This window comes from Platalea leucorodia (assembly GCF_965183815.1).
Source record: "Platalea leucorodia genome assembly, chromosome: 18".
Lineage (NCBI taxonomy): Eukaryota > Metazoa > Chordata > Aves > Pelecaniformes > Threskiornithidae > Platalea > Platalea leucorodia.
The window spans coordinates 8,117,604-8,130,733 of NC_138840.1; the positions used below are offsets into that span (position 1 = coordinate 8,117,604).

Genomic DNA, 13,130 nt, shown 5'->3' on the forward strand with positions numbered 1-13,130 from the left:
ATCAAACTGCCTAACGCTGCCTTCCAGAACGATACTTTCTGCGCGGGCTTACACAATCCACCTATGGAACAAGACGACACGTTTTCCGAACACAGCAAAACACATCTGCTAATCTTCATCTATGGCCGTTGCTCAGTGCAAGTATTCTTTTTCTCTGCTCCTCTGTGGAAAAGCAGTTTTACTACACGATTTAACAGCAGCACCTTGTGATTGTCCGGTATTCCCGACTTCAGGCAGCTGCGGTGCGTCAGGTAGGGTGAGCAGCACGAGGAGACGTCCCCTGCGGAGGCCTCCGTCCCGTTGCTTTGCTACAAGGAGGAGAAGTCCATCGTTCCTAACAGTCCTGGTCTGCTTTTTCTTCCGATTTGCAAAGGTGGCCGTAGATTTCTAAGCAGCTCCTGTGTGGGTAGAAAGTCAATTTAGGCTACTGGATATTTACATTAAGTACTCTGGCTGGAGAAAACAGGGAAGGGGGACGTGCTGTTTCCGAAAAACGTTCGTTCTTTTCACGGTATGGAAGAAAAGGAATTGGGAGACACTTAAACTGGCTGAGGACGTGGTCTGGTGAGCGTGCAGACCTAGCCCAGCCCTTCCAGAGCCCTTGGCAAACAAACCAGCTTTAACAGAAGGGAATGTAATTTTTGGTGTGAGCTCCGGGAGCTGGCGGCTCGGAGCCGCGCTTAACCCCGAGGTCCCCCGTGCAAACGGGAAACTTAATGAGGTGGCCTGACATAGGAGAAGCCCCGCGCGCTATCGCTCCCAGGGACGGCGATTTGTAGATTGCTGGGAGTTAAGAGGCTGCGCCCAGGCTCAAATATTGGTCTGTGATTTAGACGCGTGATTTAGGACCACGAGCAGCAAAGACGTGGGGTTGTTGGGATCTGGTCTGAATCGTAAATGCGGTTACTCTCGTTAATACATCTTGGAACGGCTGGTGACATGACAGGCTGAAACGGAGATCTCTTCCCCTCTGCTTACCCTGCTAAAGTCTTACCCGGATAAAAGAAAACTATTCCTGTTTGTGGTGGGGAACATCCTCTCGTGGTGCGCTGGCACGAGGAGGTTTGAGTGGAGAAGGGCAAAAAAGAATACCAGGGTAACAGCGAGGCTACAGAAAATGGTTAAGAGTGTGTACAGCTGAGATTGGAGTAGCACGTAACACAAAGTTTGGTGAGTAAAATAGTCCACAAACTTAGGGACGTTTTCTGGAGCTTTACAAAATCCCGTGTAATAAAGAAGACCTGAGTGAAACCAGCAGCAGAGACTGATAAGCAGAAGGTAGTTTCTCATTAAAGAGCATCTACAACGCTGTTTCCCAAACCTAAACCTCATCTCCTTTCCGCATATTCCTAAGGACACCGGTACTTTGGTTTAAGCTGCCACGTCTGCTTCTTGGAAAGCAACCTCTGCTCCTCGTGTACAGGAATTCCCACCAAATCCCTGTTTGCTGGATGGCAGAAGGTCTGGAGTTCCCGCTGTGGTGCCCCACCAGACCCCTTGCTCACACCCCGGCCACGTGCCCAGGGACCAGGAGCAAAAGCCCACGGTGTCCAGTAGCTGTGTGACCACCAGCCTCTCTTCTCCACCATCCTCCTCCTCCCAGCCCCTCCCCAGCCCCTCCGCACCGCAGGGACGAGGCACAAACGGACTTGTAGATGGAGAGCTCCCGGTGGAGGCTGGTCCTCAGCTCCTCCAGTTCCTGATTCTTGCGCTGCTGGAGCTGAACCCCGTTCTTCAGCTCCTTCAGCCTGTCTTCCAGCTCCTCAACCTGCTCCTGGGGAGGAAGAAGAGAAGAGTGGATTAGCTGGGGGAGGAAGGCTGTCTCAGCGCCCACGCTCTCCCGGGGGGATCTGCCTGTCGATGGGGTCGGTCTGGACAGAGCGATGCCAGGCTGACGGCTAGCCAACCGCCCTCTTAAAAAACCTCTGCAAAAAAGCTTTGTTTTGTTACAAAGGTGGGAGCTTGGGCTGGGATGTGGTGCGCTGGGTCCTCAGCCTTCTCCTGGCTGGTTGGTTCTGTCCCCTAGACTGTTTTGTGTGTGTTTTGAGAAGCTGTCAGAATTGTATAAACCTATGAGTCAGGAGAAGATAAACAAGGAATTGGGGAAAAAGAAAATGTGGAGGCACATCAGGGATGCCCCAAAGTCCTGTCCTCCAAGGGAGAGCGGACCCTGAAATCCAAGACGAGCAGTGTCGTGGGCGCTGGTGACCTGGTCCCCAGCCCAGCAGGGAGGAGAAGCGATGGAGGGGGGACGCCAGCTTCCAGAAGCTGCTCAGAGCCAGGCTGGGAGGAGGCAGCGATTACGAGCCGAGAACAGGGAGTGTTGAAACGAGGGAGATTAATTGTGGAGCTTCTTTGCCAAATGTGCTCTTGTAGATATTGAATCGCCTTGTCCCTCAGGACAAGGTGCGGGGAGGGGATGCCTGGCGCAGCCAGAAATAACCCTCTCGGGAGGCAGCCTGGCCCCTGGGCTGCGGGCACAGGAGGCGAGACCCTTCCCGGCAGCAGGAAGGGCAGGATCTGCCCCGGCAGAGCTGGGCTTTTAAAGAAAAGCCACCTTTATTTAAAGCTGACTTTTCCAAGTGCCTTAGCTCAGCCCCCGGGCTAGCACGAGCTGCGGGAAACGCGCGGTGCCTGCGCTCAGCAGCATCGCTCAGCTCTGCCACCGGCCGCTCTGGGAAGGAAACCCCCGGCCCCTCATCCCTGCTCGCTGGGGCACGTCAAAACCAAGTGAGAATATAATCAGGAGAAACCTTTTTTCCGGTAGCTCAGCACTTTCCCACTGCATCCCTGTAACCTCGGGTTTGCTGCTTCGCCTGGCCCGCGCCAGGGCAGGGGATGCTTTTGACTTCAACCAGCAAGAGATATTTCACCTCCTTACCCCCCTCACCCACCCCGCTCCTCCCCTTGGCCCTGCCAGCAAGACCTTCAGCCTCCACCTTTCACCGGCTGCAAAGAACGGCTCCCACTCTCTAAACCAGAGGGTGTGAGGGGTGCCCAGCCGGGGCGCGTACCCGGTACTGCCCGACCTCTTCATCCCGCTTCTGCTTGACGAGGACGATCTGCTCCTCCAGGCTCCGGTTCTGCAGCCGCAGCCGGCTGACCTCCCCCTGCAAGGGCCGCAGGGCTTCCTTCATCCCCTGGATCTCCCCATGCATCTCCTGCAGCGCCTTCGCCCCCGCCTCGCGTCTCTCCAGCAGCCGCAGCAGCTGGGGCTCATAGTGCTCCTCCAGACCCCGCCGGCTTTCCGCCACGAAGCTCTCGAACTCCATGGAGAGCCGGCGGCTCTCCTGCAGGTACAGGTTATCCTGCCGACACGGTGGCATCTCCAGCCGTTGCCTCAAAACCTCCTTCTCCTTCTCGCAGGTCTCCTTCAGCCGGGACAATTCGCTAGAGAGCTGCCCAGCCTGGGTCTCCAGCTCGCCCTGGTAAGCAGCATGCTGGGAGAGGTCGTGCCGCCGGCTCTCCAGCTGGTACTGGCAAGCCACGCACTCCTTCGTCACCTTGAACAGCTTCTGCTTGATCTGCCGGATTTCATCCTTCAGGTTGTCCCTCTCCAGCTCCACCTTGGCCAGCAGCCGGCAGGCTGCCTGGATCTCCTCATGGGCATGGCGGATCTCCTGCAGTGCTGGCTCCCGGAGCTGGGCGAGCTCCACAATCAGGCTGTCTCTCTCTTTCTCCAGCTGCTCGACGGCTTCGATGCACTCTTGGAAGTAGTCCCCCAGCTCTTCGAGGGTGAGGCACTGATGCTCCGCACCATCCGCGTCCAGGGGGCTGCCTGCCCCCTCTGCATCCATATCCAGCGGGATCCCTGCCCCATCTGCGTCCGCGTCGGCTGGGATCCCTGCCCCATCTGTGTCCATGTACAGCGGGATCCCTACTCCATCTGCATCCACGTCCAGTGGGATTCCTGTCCCACCTGCATCCACATCCAGTGGGATCCCTGCCCCATCTACATCCAGTGGGATCTCTGCTCCCTCTGCATCCATGTCCAGTGGGATCCCCGTCCCACCTGCATCCACGTCCAGTGGGATTCCTGCCCCATCCACATCCAGTGGGATCCCTACTCCTTCTGTATCCACATCCAGCGGGATTCCTGCCACATCCACGTCCAGCGGGATCCCGGCCCCAGCTGCATTCTCATCCAGCTGGGCCCCTGGCATGTTTAGCTCCAAGGAAGCATCCCCACCGTCTGCCTGCAGCTCCTGGCAGGCGTCTGGGCTGCCCCCGTGCAGGGGTGTCACCCCCGCGCCCGCTGCTGGGTCTAACGGGCTGCGCAAAAGGTCCGGGTGCGGAGCAGTGCCTGCAGCCGCTCCCTGCGGGGCTGAGGATGCGCCGGCTTCATCCAGCTGCAGCTCTGGAGGGGGCTCGGGCTCTGCCATCAGGTCCCTGGAAAGGAGAGGATACGTGAAGCAGAGCAATGAGTGTAACAGGTCCCAGCCCTCTCTCTCCGCCCTGTGAGACGCGGGTGCCCCGCAGCAGGCTGAGCTGGGGGTGCTCTCGCCGCGGCCCCGCTGCCGTGACTGTCCCCGTGTCACCCAGGGGCTGTGCAAACCGGGCAGGGCTGCCCTTGCACGCTCTGATGACCACTTTGACTCAAGCTGTTGGGAAAAAAAACATCTAGAAGCGACTCACTGCGATGATGGAAGAGCGAGGGACGCAAACCCAGACCCCGAAACCGAGAGCTACTCCGGTGCCAACGGGAACTGCCCACCATGCCGTGGCCGATCTCCCCCAGCGGCACCGGTATGACTGGCGAGACGAGAGCGTAGCTGCTGTGCCCGTGCCAAAATCTCACACCTGGGGGGTCGCACACACTGTGCGCCGCCGGCGTGGGCACTTCCAGTAAAACTTGCCGGGATTTTAGCAATGTGGCATAACCTCACGGCAAGGGAATGTGCTGCTAAAGCGCAGGCAGGCTCCCGGATGGCCGAGATGGAGTAAAGCACCGCACGCACAGCGCCCGAGCGAGCGGCAGCTTCTGCAGCAGGAGCCCGGCGAGCTCCGCTTTGCAGAGTCATCCGATCCCATCATTATCCCCAGCCCCGGTACCTGCAGCTGCCACCACAAAATACTCGCCTCTCACATTTGTCCGGGTGCTATTTGGGGTAGGATGGAGAGGACAACCCTCGGGGACGAGCTGGAGCTTTTCCTGCCGCTTCCAGGAGCCGGGGCCGGTGGGCTCGGCGGGAGGATGCTCTCACCTCCCGGCCACGCCGCTGAGCTCATGTCTAGTCATCCCCCAAGGAATGAGCACAGGCTGGCACTCGCAGGCAGCCCTCGGCTCGCGGCAACGGCTTTAAGGAAAGAACTGATTTTCACCGATACTTTCTCTCCTAATAAGGTAGTTTTCGGCAGCGATGACACATCGCAGCCTCGGACCCAACGGCCCGTCCGTTGGAGAGGGGGCAGCGCCTGGAAAGGTGGGGAAAGGGCTCTGCTTCATTTTTCCTTGCCCTCCTCCGGTCCCAGCGCTTATTTTTCAAAGTTCTTGGCTCTGCCCTGCATCCAGCAGCGTGGGAGGGGAGCACGGCCGTCCCACCCTCGCAGCGGGGCGCGGGGGCTCGCTCCCACCCGCCACCCCTCGTCCCAGAGCCCCCCGGCTGGGCAGCGCTCCTGGGTACCCCGGAGGGGCCGCTTCCCCCCCTCCCCACTCCTGAGGGTCCAGGGATGCTCCCTGGGTGCTGAACCTCAGATCCCCCCCACCCCATCCCTGCACCCCAGGCTTTGGCAGCCCCCTCGCCTGCCCCACGCCCCCCACCTCGCCAAGGCTCCCGCACCCACGGCGCCCCACGGCAGACACCAGCCCCTTCTCCGTTCCCCCCGCTCGCCCCAGGCGGCTTCTTACCTTCCTCCCCCGGAGCCCAGCGCCTCCGGCTCTGCGTTGCACATGGGCTTAGCATGGGGCGGAGGGGGGTTATTAATAAACAGGGCTGGAAATCAGACTCCCCAGAGCAGCCGCTTCGCCTGGCCACCGCCTGCGGTGCCAGCTGCGGGCGGCCGCCTCCCTCCTCCCCGGAGAGGAGGAGGAGGAGGAGGAGGAGGAGGAGGAGGAGGAGGGCGGGGAAGGCCAAGCCGCCTGCATCCCTGGCAGAGGCAGCCGCAGGGGTTGGCTGCAGCCAGCCTGCATCCCTGGGGAGCATCCCCTGCAGCCCCCATCCCGCTCCGGCTGTGCCCACCCGTGATTTAATGTGGACGTTTGCTTTGTGCAGCCTCAAACCCTCCCACGGCACTGGGGGCTCCTTCCCGGGAGCCACGGGGCCCCATCCTGCCGGGGTCCCGGGCAGGGCACGGGGGGCTGGGATGGGGACAGCGGGGTGCCGGGATGGGGACAGCGGGGTGCCTGGGCGGTGGCCCCTGTGGCTGCACGGGGTTCGCCTCCGACGCGGGCGGCTGGAAGGGGAAACGCGGGAGGACGCAGCACATGGCCGCCAAATGCCGCGGCCTCACCCTGTGCACGGAGCGGGGTGCTCGGGCGCGTGCTGGCAGCGCGGTGATGCGCTCCCCTCGGTATTTGTTACAGCATATTAACGTATTAAATACCAGTATCCCAGGGGTCTTTAGATGCTCCAGGTCGGCCTTGCAAACACCCCAGTAACTGCAGAGCGCAGCCTCCGCTTCCCCTTCCACCCATAACCCCAGCCCTGCCTCCCCTCTCCCCTCTGTTTCGGGGATGGCGACGCTGGCGTTTCGCTCTGCAAAGCCCCGCGATGGCCGTGGCCGCCCTCCCGGCCGCCCGGCAGTGACGCTGCCCTCGCTGCTGCCCTCGCTGCTGCCCTCGCTGCCCACAGATGTGGCTTTCCACCTCTGCTCACCCACCGTCCCCACAGCTCTGCTTTCCCGCGGTGCCCCATCCTCCCCACCCCGCGGCACCCTAAACCGTCCCTTCGGCGATTATATCGTCAGGATATATTTATATAAAATACGTATTTTAGATATATTGCCGCGTTGGCGTGGGTGCAGCAGCCCAGGGCGGTGGCACGGCCAGCGGGCGCTTGGCCTGGCCCCCCGCTGCGGTATTAGAGCCAACCGAGCCTACCTCTGCCGGGGTCCGATCCTGCCCGCTGCCGCCGCGGCTCAGGAAGTCGGCGCTCGCCGCTCAGGAAGTCGCCAGCTTACGTGCCCCAAAATCGCCCAGCAACGCGCACCACAGCTTGCAACATCGCCCAGTGCCACCCCGTCCCCGCGTCACCGACACCGTCACCGACACCTTGCCCGTGCCTTGCTCGCCGCTGGGCTGCCGAAATCAGGTTTAAAATAACTGCGCTTGTCCATCTCCTGGGAACAGAGCTTTAAAAGGAAAAGGGAGATTTCGGTGGGATTCTTTTCTTTTTTTTTTTTTTTGATCCTGTTGCTTTTTTCAGCACAACCCACCTTTTTTTTTTTTTCTCTCTCTCTCTTTTTTTCCATGAAGCGCCTCTAGTTGTGCCGAGACTTTTGACTCAATAGGAGAGGAATGCTGTTAATTCGCACAAGTTGTGTGTATAAATATATATCAAGAGCTGAAACTGCCAGGGGGAGAAACCTGCAGGTCGCGTGGGCTGGGTCCAACAAACCCTTGTAGGGGATGGAGGGGACGACGGCAGCGGCGCTGCCCAGCCCCGGCTGGGATTTATCTGATGAGCTGCCAAGGGCAGGGTGGGGATTGAAAAGGCTCAGCTGTTCTCTGCTCCGTAAGAGGATACCCCGGCCCCGGCCCCGGCGCGGGGCTGTTTTGTGGATATAACCAGGCAACGGCTGGCTCAGGTGTCAGCGGCCGGACCCCGACGCGCTCGGCAGAGCTCGGCCGGCTGCGGGCACGCGCTGGGTTCGGCTGGCACGGAGAGACGCCGTCGTGTGCGAACCGGCGTGGACTTTGCTCCAGTAAACAGAGCTGGCGGGGAGTTATCGGCGGCGCTGCCGGAGGGGAAAGCAAAAGGCAGGAGAGTATTTGAGAGACAAAATGTTCCGGCTGTTGGAATAAATGGCGGCGGCTCTGATCGCTGCCGTGCCTGGCCGCCGCGGTGTCCCTGGCACGGACCCGGCGAGCAGCTGAAGGGGGTCGTGGGGAGCAAAGAGCAGCTGTGGGTCACTTTGCCATGGTGCTGGCGCTGCCATCCCCCTTCCCGGTGGATTTTTCCTTCCCGTCACGCACGGCAGATCTGCCCCGAGGGCAGGGACGGAGCCGGCACCGCAGCCTCGCCACTCTGGCACCGCCGTCTTGGCACGGCCACCCTGGCACTGCCACAGCAGTGTGATGTCTCTGTCCCCACGCTGTCCCCCAACAATCTTTAGGGACAGGCCTGAGGGACCAGGGAGGTCTGCCCAACTTCAAGGCCTCCTCGGCCAGAGGCTCCGGCAGCACCGGCGGCATCGTGGGGTGCCCAGGCTGCCCGAACCCCAGCGTCGATGGGCGAACCTGGGCGAACCTGGGCAATGCTGCCAGCCCAGCGCCCTCCGCACCCAGCTCACCGCGGCTGTTTGCCGAGGGTGCGGGGGCTCCGGCTGCGGCAGGGTGAGCGGTGCGGATCTGGCCCCCGCCCCGTGCGCAGGAGCTGCAATCTGATCTCAGGGGGAAAGTGTGATTCATTGCCAGAGCCGGGAGCGCTTCCAGGGATGGATCCTGGCTCGGAGGGCGGCAGCACCGTGCACCCGCTCCTGCCCTGCCCTCCGAGGCGGCCCCTTCGCCTGGGCGGGTGGGGGTCCCCAGATGAAGCCGAAGCGGCTATGGCTGCATGGGGACAGCACCCAGGGGCACTCACCAGGCCTGGGGCTTGGATGCCACTGGGCCCTTGGGAACAGCCTGGCTCGCTTCGCCTCCTGCCTCAGTTTCCCCAGCTGAGAGCTGGGGGTGACTCCCACCTTGGAGCCCACCACCGGCAGTGATGCAGGGGTGCCATGGGGATGCCGCTGTGGCAGCCGGCACAGGGTGAGCACCGCAGCCGAGTCCCAGGAGTTGGCACCTGGGGGCTCATCACGCACCCGCCACAGAGATGCCGGACCTGTTGCACACCTCCCGGTGCAGCGGCCAGGGCAAAGAGGCTCAGGATAGATCCTGTGAGAGGGAGGCGAGGTCACCCAGCGGGGCTGGAGGAGGAGGAGGAGGAAGAAGAGGAGGAGGAGGAGGAAGAGAAGTGCAGCATGGGCACGTGCCCAGCTGGGGCAGAGATGAAAGGGGGAGCCCGAAGCTGCCGTCTGCCCCGCAGGGACCTTGGGAGCTCCGCGGGAGCAAGGCCAGACCCTGTCCGCAGGCCACAGGCGCCGGCGGCTACTGCTTATCTGGGTGCTGGGTCCCGCTCTGCCCCACAGCAAGGGGGGATGAGGAAAGCGCCGTTCCTGCCATAGCTGCTCCCGAGGAAGGTGCCGGCCCAGCCAGGGGAGCAGAGTGGGGATGGGTGGGGGGTCCGGCTGCAGGGACGGAGCACCGGAGCCCCCGCCAGCACGCCCGCTCCCGCATCGCGCTGCTTCGGCTTTGTCTTTGCTGAGCCCAGATCGCGGGCTTTAAACCCTCGCAGACACCAAGTTTTAAACGTTTGCATCAAGGCTGCCTGTCCCAGCAGCTCCCATGGCAGCTCGTGTGTGTGTGTGTGTGTGTGTGTGCGCGCCACCCCGTGCCACGGGCTTACGGGAGCCCCAAGCAGCGCTCGGCCGCGCTCCTGCAATGCCCACCACGGTGTGTGCGCGTGTCTGTGTGTCCGTGCGCGTGCATGTGTCCGTGCGCGTGTGTGCAGACCTCAGCGTGCACCAACAGCCCTGTAACAAGCAGCCATCGCAACAAGTGACCCACGTTATTTGCAGCCCGTGTGTTTGTGTGACGGAGCTGGCAGGGGCTGACATGGCGGGGTCAGGCCTGAAGCAGCGGTGATGGACACCCGGTTTTGGTGACGTCCCTCTCTTCCCCCAGCTGCCTCCTGGAGCTGATGGCTGCCAGCCACGCTCGAGCCGTGCTGGGGGATTTCACACCCCAGGTCTGGGGCTGCCACGTGCCATCAGCCCCATCGAGCGCCTGCCGCTTGCCCGTGGGGCACTTACGGGGCAAATCAGCCGACGTGTCCGTGACACCCCACACGGCACCCTGCGCCTGTCGAGCACCGAGGCTGTGCTGGCTTTCCCGTGGGCTTTCCCTTTGCATTGAATCCGGACGCTCACACAGGAGCAGGAGCTGCCTCTCGTGGCCACCTGGCTGGGCCGCTGCAGGCACGGGCGATGCTCCTGGGAGGCCGTGACAGAGCCGTCCCTTCCCAGCACAAGGGAGCCGGGCAGGGGGCAACCACTGCTTTTTATTCATTGCCATCTCCATGTACAACACACCCAAGCAAGGAGCATTCGCCTTCGTCCTTCTGATGGCACTTATGGCCCAGGGACCCTTTTATAAAACCCATTTTTAAAACAGCGAGCACAACGCTGATTTTAAGCATCGCAGCAATCGGTCCCCGTGTCCCAACGATCGCTAGCAGGGTCACTGCTGCCCAAGCGTCGGCGGAGAGGGCTCGTCGCTGGGTTTTTCCATATCCTGGGGCGAGTGACGGAGAGCAGCGGCTCCAGCTCCGGCTCCCGTCCCCACGGGAGGGATTTGGAGCAAGCGGCTCCTGCTTGGGGATGCAGTGGGGTGGGAAGCAGCACCCACAGGGCTCAGTGGGGCCAGGGCGACCGCATGAGGACCTTGTCCCGGCCGCCTGCAAGCGCCGGAGACGTTAATGAGTAATGAGGGAGCAGCCATCCCTCCCGCTGCTGCGGCAAGGGGAAGGAAACGGGGGCAGAGGACGGGCTGAGCACACCCCAATGCACCGGCTGCACCAAGCTTGTGCCATCCTGGTGTGAGGGGCAGGAATGTCGGCGGCTGCTGAAGCACGTGATGGCACGGCCGGTGGCCGATGTATTTTGGCACCCTTAGGTGCCATTTGGGGTCAGGCACGGGGGCTCTTAGGGCACATGGCAGCCCCCCGCCTCTCTGCCTCCCCTCCCGTCTGCCTCGGCCTCGCCGGAGCTGAGCTCCAGCCGGCTGCCCTCCCCGCGAGGCGCCTGGCATCCTTGTGACCATCTTGGCCGTGCAAGCGGAAAATGAGTTATGCAGCTGGGTACCCCGGCACGCTGCCGGCGCTGGAGCTCTCTGGGGAGGGGGTAAAGCTTCCTGGGGCTCCGCATGAAGGGCTGGTGCTTTAGGGAGCCCCTGGACTTTCCCTCTACACCAGGATGGGGACTGGAAGAGAGGGAAAGCTGAGGATGACCTTCCTCGTCGCCTTCCTCCTCTACTTTCCTCACCCATCTGACGAGAGCTCTCCCCAGAGGGTAACGAATACTCTCCCTCTTGCTGTGGTTATTTGGACAATGGCCTGTAACTGTGTGCAAATGTATTTTTCAAACTGGTTCTGCTGCCATCCGAGGAGGGGCAAGATGTGAAAAACAGGATCTTTTTTTGGAGGCTAATGACTCGGAAGTCGGAGCCGGCGGTGGAAAGTCAACACGAGCGCCCTAATTGGGGATTAGCTTTTCCCCAGCTCAGTTCACCCCGGTGCGGGTCAGTAAAGCCTCGGAGGGCAGCGGCGTGCTCAGCCCTCTCCCCGGGAAGGAGCTCTTCCCCCGGGATCATGGCAGGGCCAGGATGCCAGAAAATCACTGCCCAACGCTGCCAGCGCTCGTTTAGGTCTCAAGTTCAGGTTCAGGGGGGCGAAGGGGGGGGGGGGTGAGAGGCAGAGGCACAAAAGCCCAGCGAGCCCCAGCCCTTCTGCAGGCCTCGCCCCAGGTTTGGTGTCGTGTCCCTGTCCCCGATCACTGGTGCCACTGGACAGCAGCGGGCTGCTCAGGTTTGCACAGCCCACGAGACACATGCTGCCGGCGACCGAATCCCACAGGAGACGGCAACGCGCCGGGAAGCCCGGCGGATGGACAGGCTTCTTGCTTTATAAATTCTTCTAGTCGTTTCCAGTGGTTGGCAAACTCCTCCGGGCATGCGGCCAGGCCCCTGCGAGCCTCCGGGAAGGATGCGGCTTAAATGCAACGATGCAGCTTTTCACATCAGGAAACGCATCCGCACAGGGACCCAAACCCCGACTGAGCCCAGAGCGTGGAAATGCGGCAGAAACCACCTGTTTTCTTGCCGGGCTTATGGCCTCCGGCTTTGCCGTGTGTCCTGCCACCGACCTGCTCGGGATGCATCACCGCTTTGGCCCAGGTTCTTGTGCATCTTCTTGTCCCCTCGCGGCTGGATCTGCGTGGTCATGCTCCCGAGCAACGCAGGCTCGTAGCAAGCGGTGAAATCTTTTACGAGAGCCGCTGCCGTTCCCGGGCCAGCTCCCAGGCTGCAGGGAGAGGCTGGCAGAGCCACGTCAAGCGGTTGAGCTCCCCCCGCCCCGGGTGTCATTTCATTTTCAGGAGGTGATTTATTATTAGCAACAAGAAGCAGCGAGGCACGGGGTGTTTCACGGGAGCGTGTCGGTGGCCTCAGGTACGCCCAGGTCGGCCGCTGTTCGGGAGCGCCGTGTCCCCCCCCCGGGCGCTGCCATCGGCGGTGACACGGCAAGCGTCACCCTCGGGCTCGGCAGGTGAGGAACCGATGGTGGCTGCGGGGAGAGGGCAAGGGCAGGACATGGCCACTGGCCCTGGCTCCCCTCCTGGGGACGGGGACGGGGATGGGGACGGGGACAACCGCCCCCGCGGCTCTGCGGGACGCCGCTCCGGGGGGTGACGATGCTGTAATTACTTGCTCCGGTCCCACACAGACTGTTCTGCTCCCGTTCTCTCCTTGATGCTCAGCACCACGGGAAGGGCGGTGCGGGGCGGGGGGGGGGGAGCTGGGGGGTCCCAAGGGGCGGCCGCCGCCCCCGGCTGCCCCCGCACGGCCCCCCCCCGCCCGCAGAGCGCGGGACCCACCGCGGGGGCGAGCACGGCCGGGGGACCGGTGCTTGCCCCGGAGCCACCCCGGTGGCCACGGGGGCGGGGGGGGGGGGGGGGGGCGGGGGCCGGTGTGGGCGTGGCCTCCCGCAACCCGGCCCCGCCCCGCAGAAACTTTCCGTCGGCGCCGGGCGCTCGGCGGGAGCCCGGAGCGGGGCCGGGGCCGGAGCCGGGGCTGCAGCGGGAGCCGGGCGGGCCCGGCCCTATGGGCAGCGGCTGCCGGCGGTGCGGGGCGGTGCGGGGCGCTGCCCGCCGCGGCC

The 13,130-nt window shown here is 62.7% G+C and overlaps 1 protein-coding gene across 1 annotated transcript; it reads right to left on the bottom strand.

The window, feature by feature from the left end:
• Positions 1–58: 58 nt before the first annotated feature.
• On the bottom strand, positions 59–7,057 carry SYNC (syncoilin, intermediate filament protein). The gene is made up of 4 exons (XM_082329425.1): positions 7,040–7,057; positions 3,015–4,389; positions 1,650–1,774; positions 59–398 (listed from the first exon to the last, which is right to left on the bottom strand). The coding sequence occupies exons 2-4, from the start codon at positions 4,380–4,382 to the stop codon at positions 335–337; spliced, it is 1,557 nt and encodes a 518-aa protein (XP_082185551.1). The 5' UTR covers positions 4,383–4,389; positions 7,040–7,057; the 3' UTR covers positions 59–334.
• Between the last annotated feature and the right edge of the window lie 6,073 nt (positions 7,058–13,130).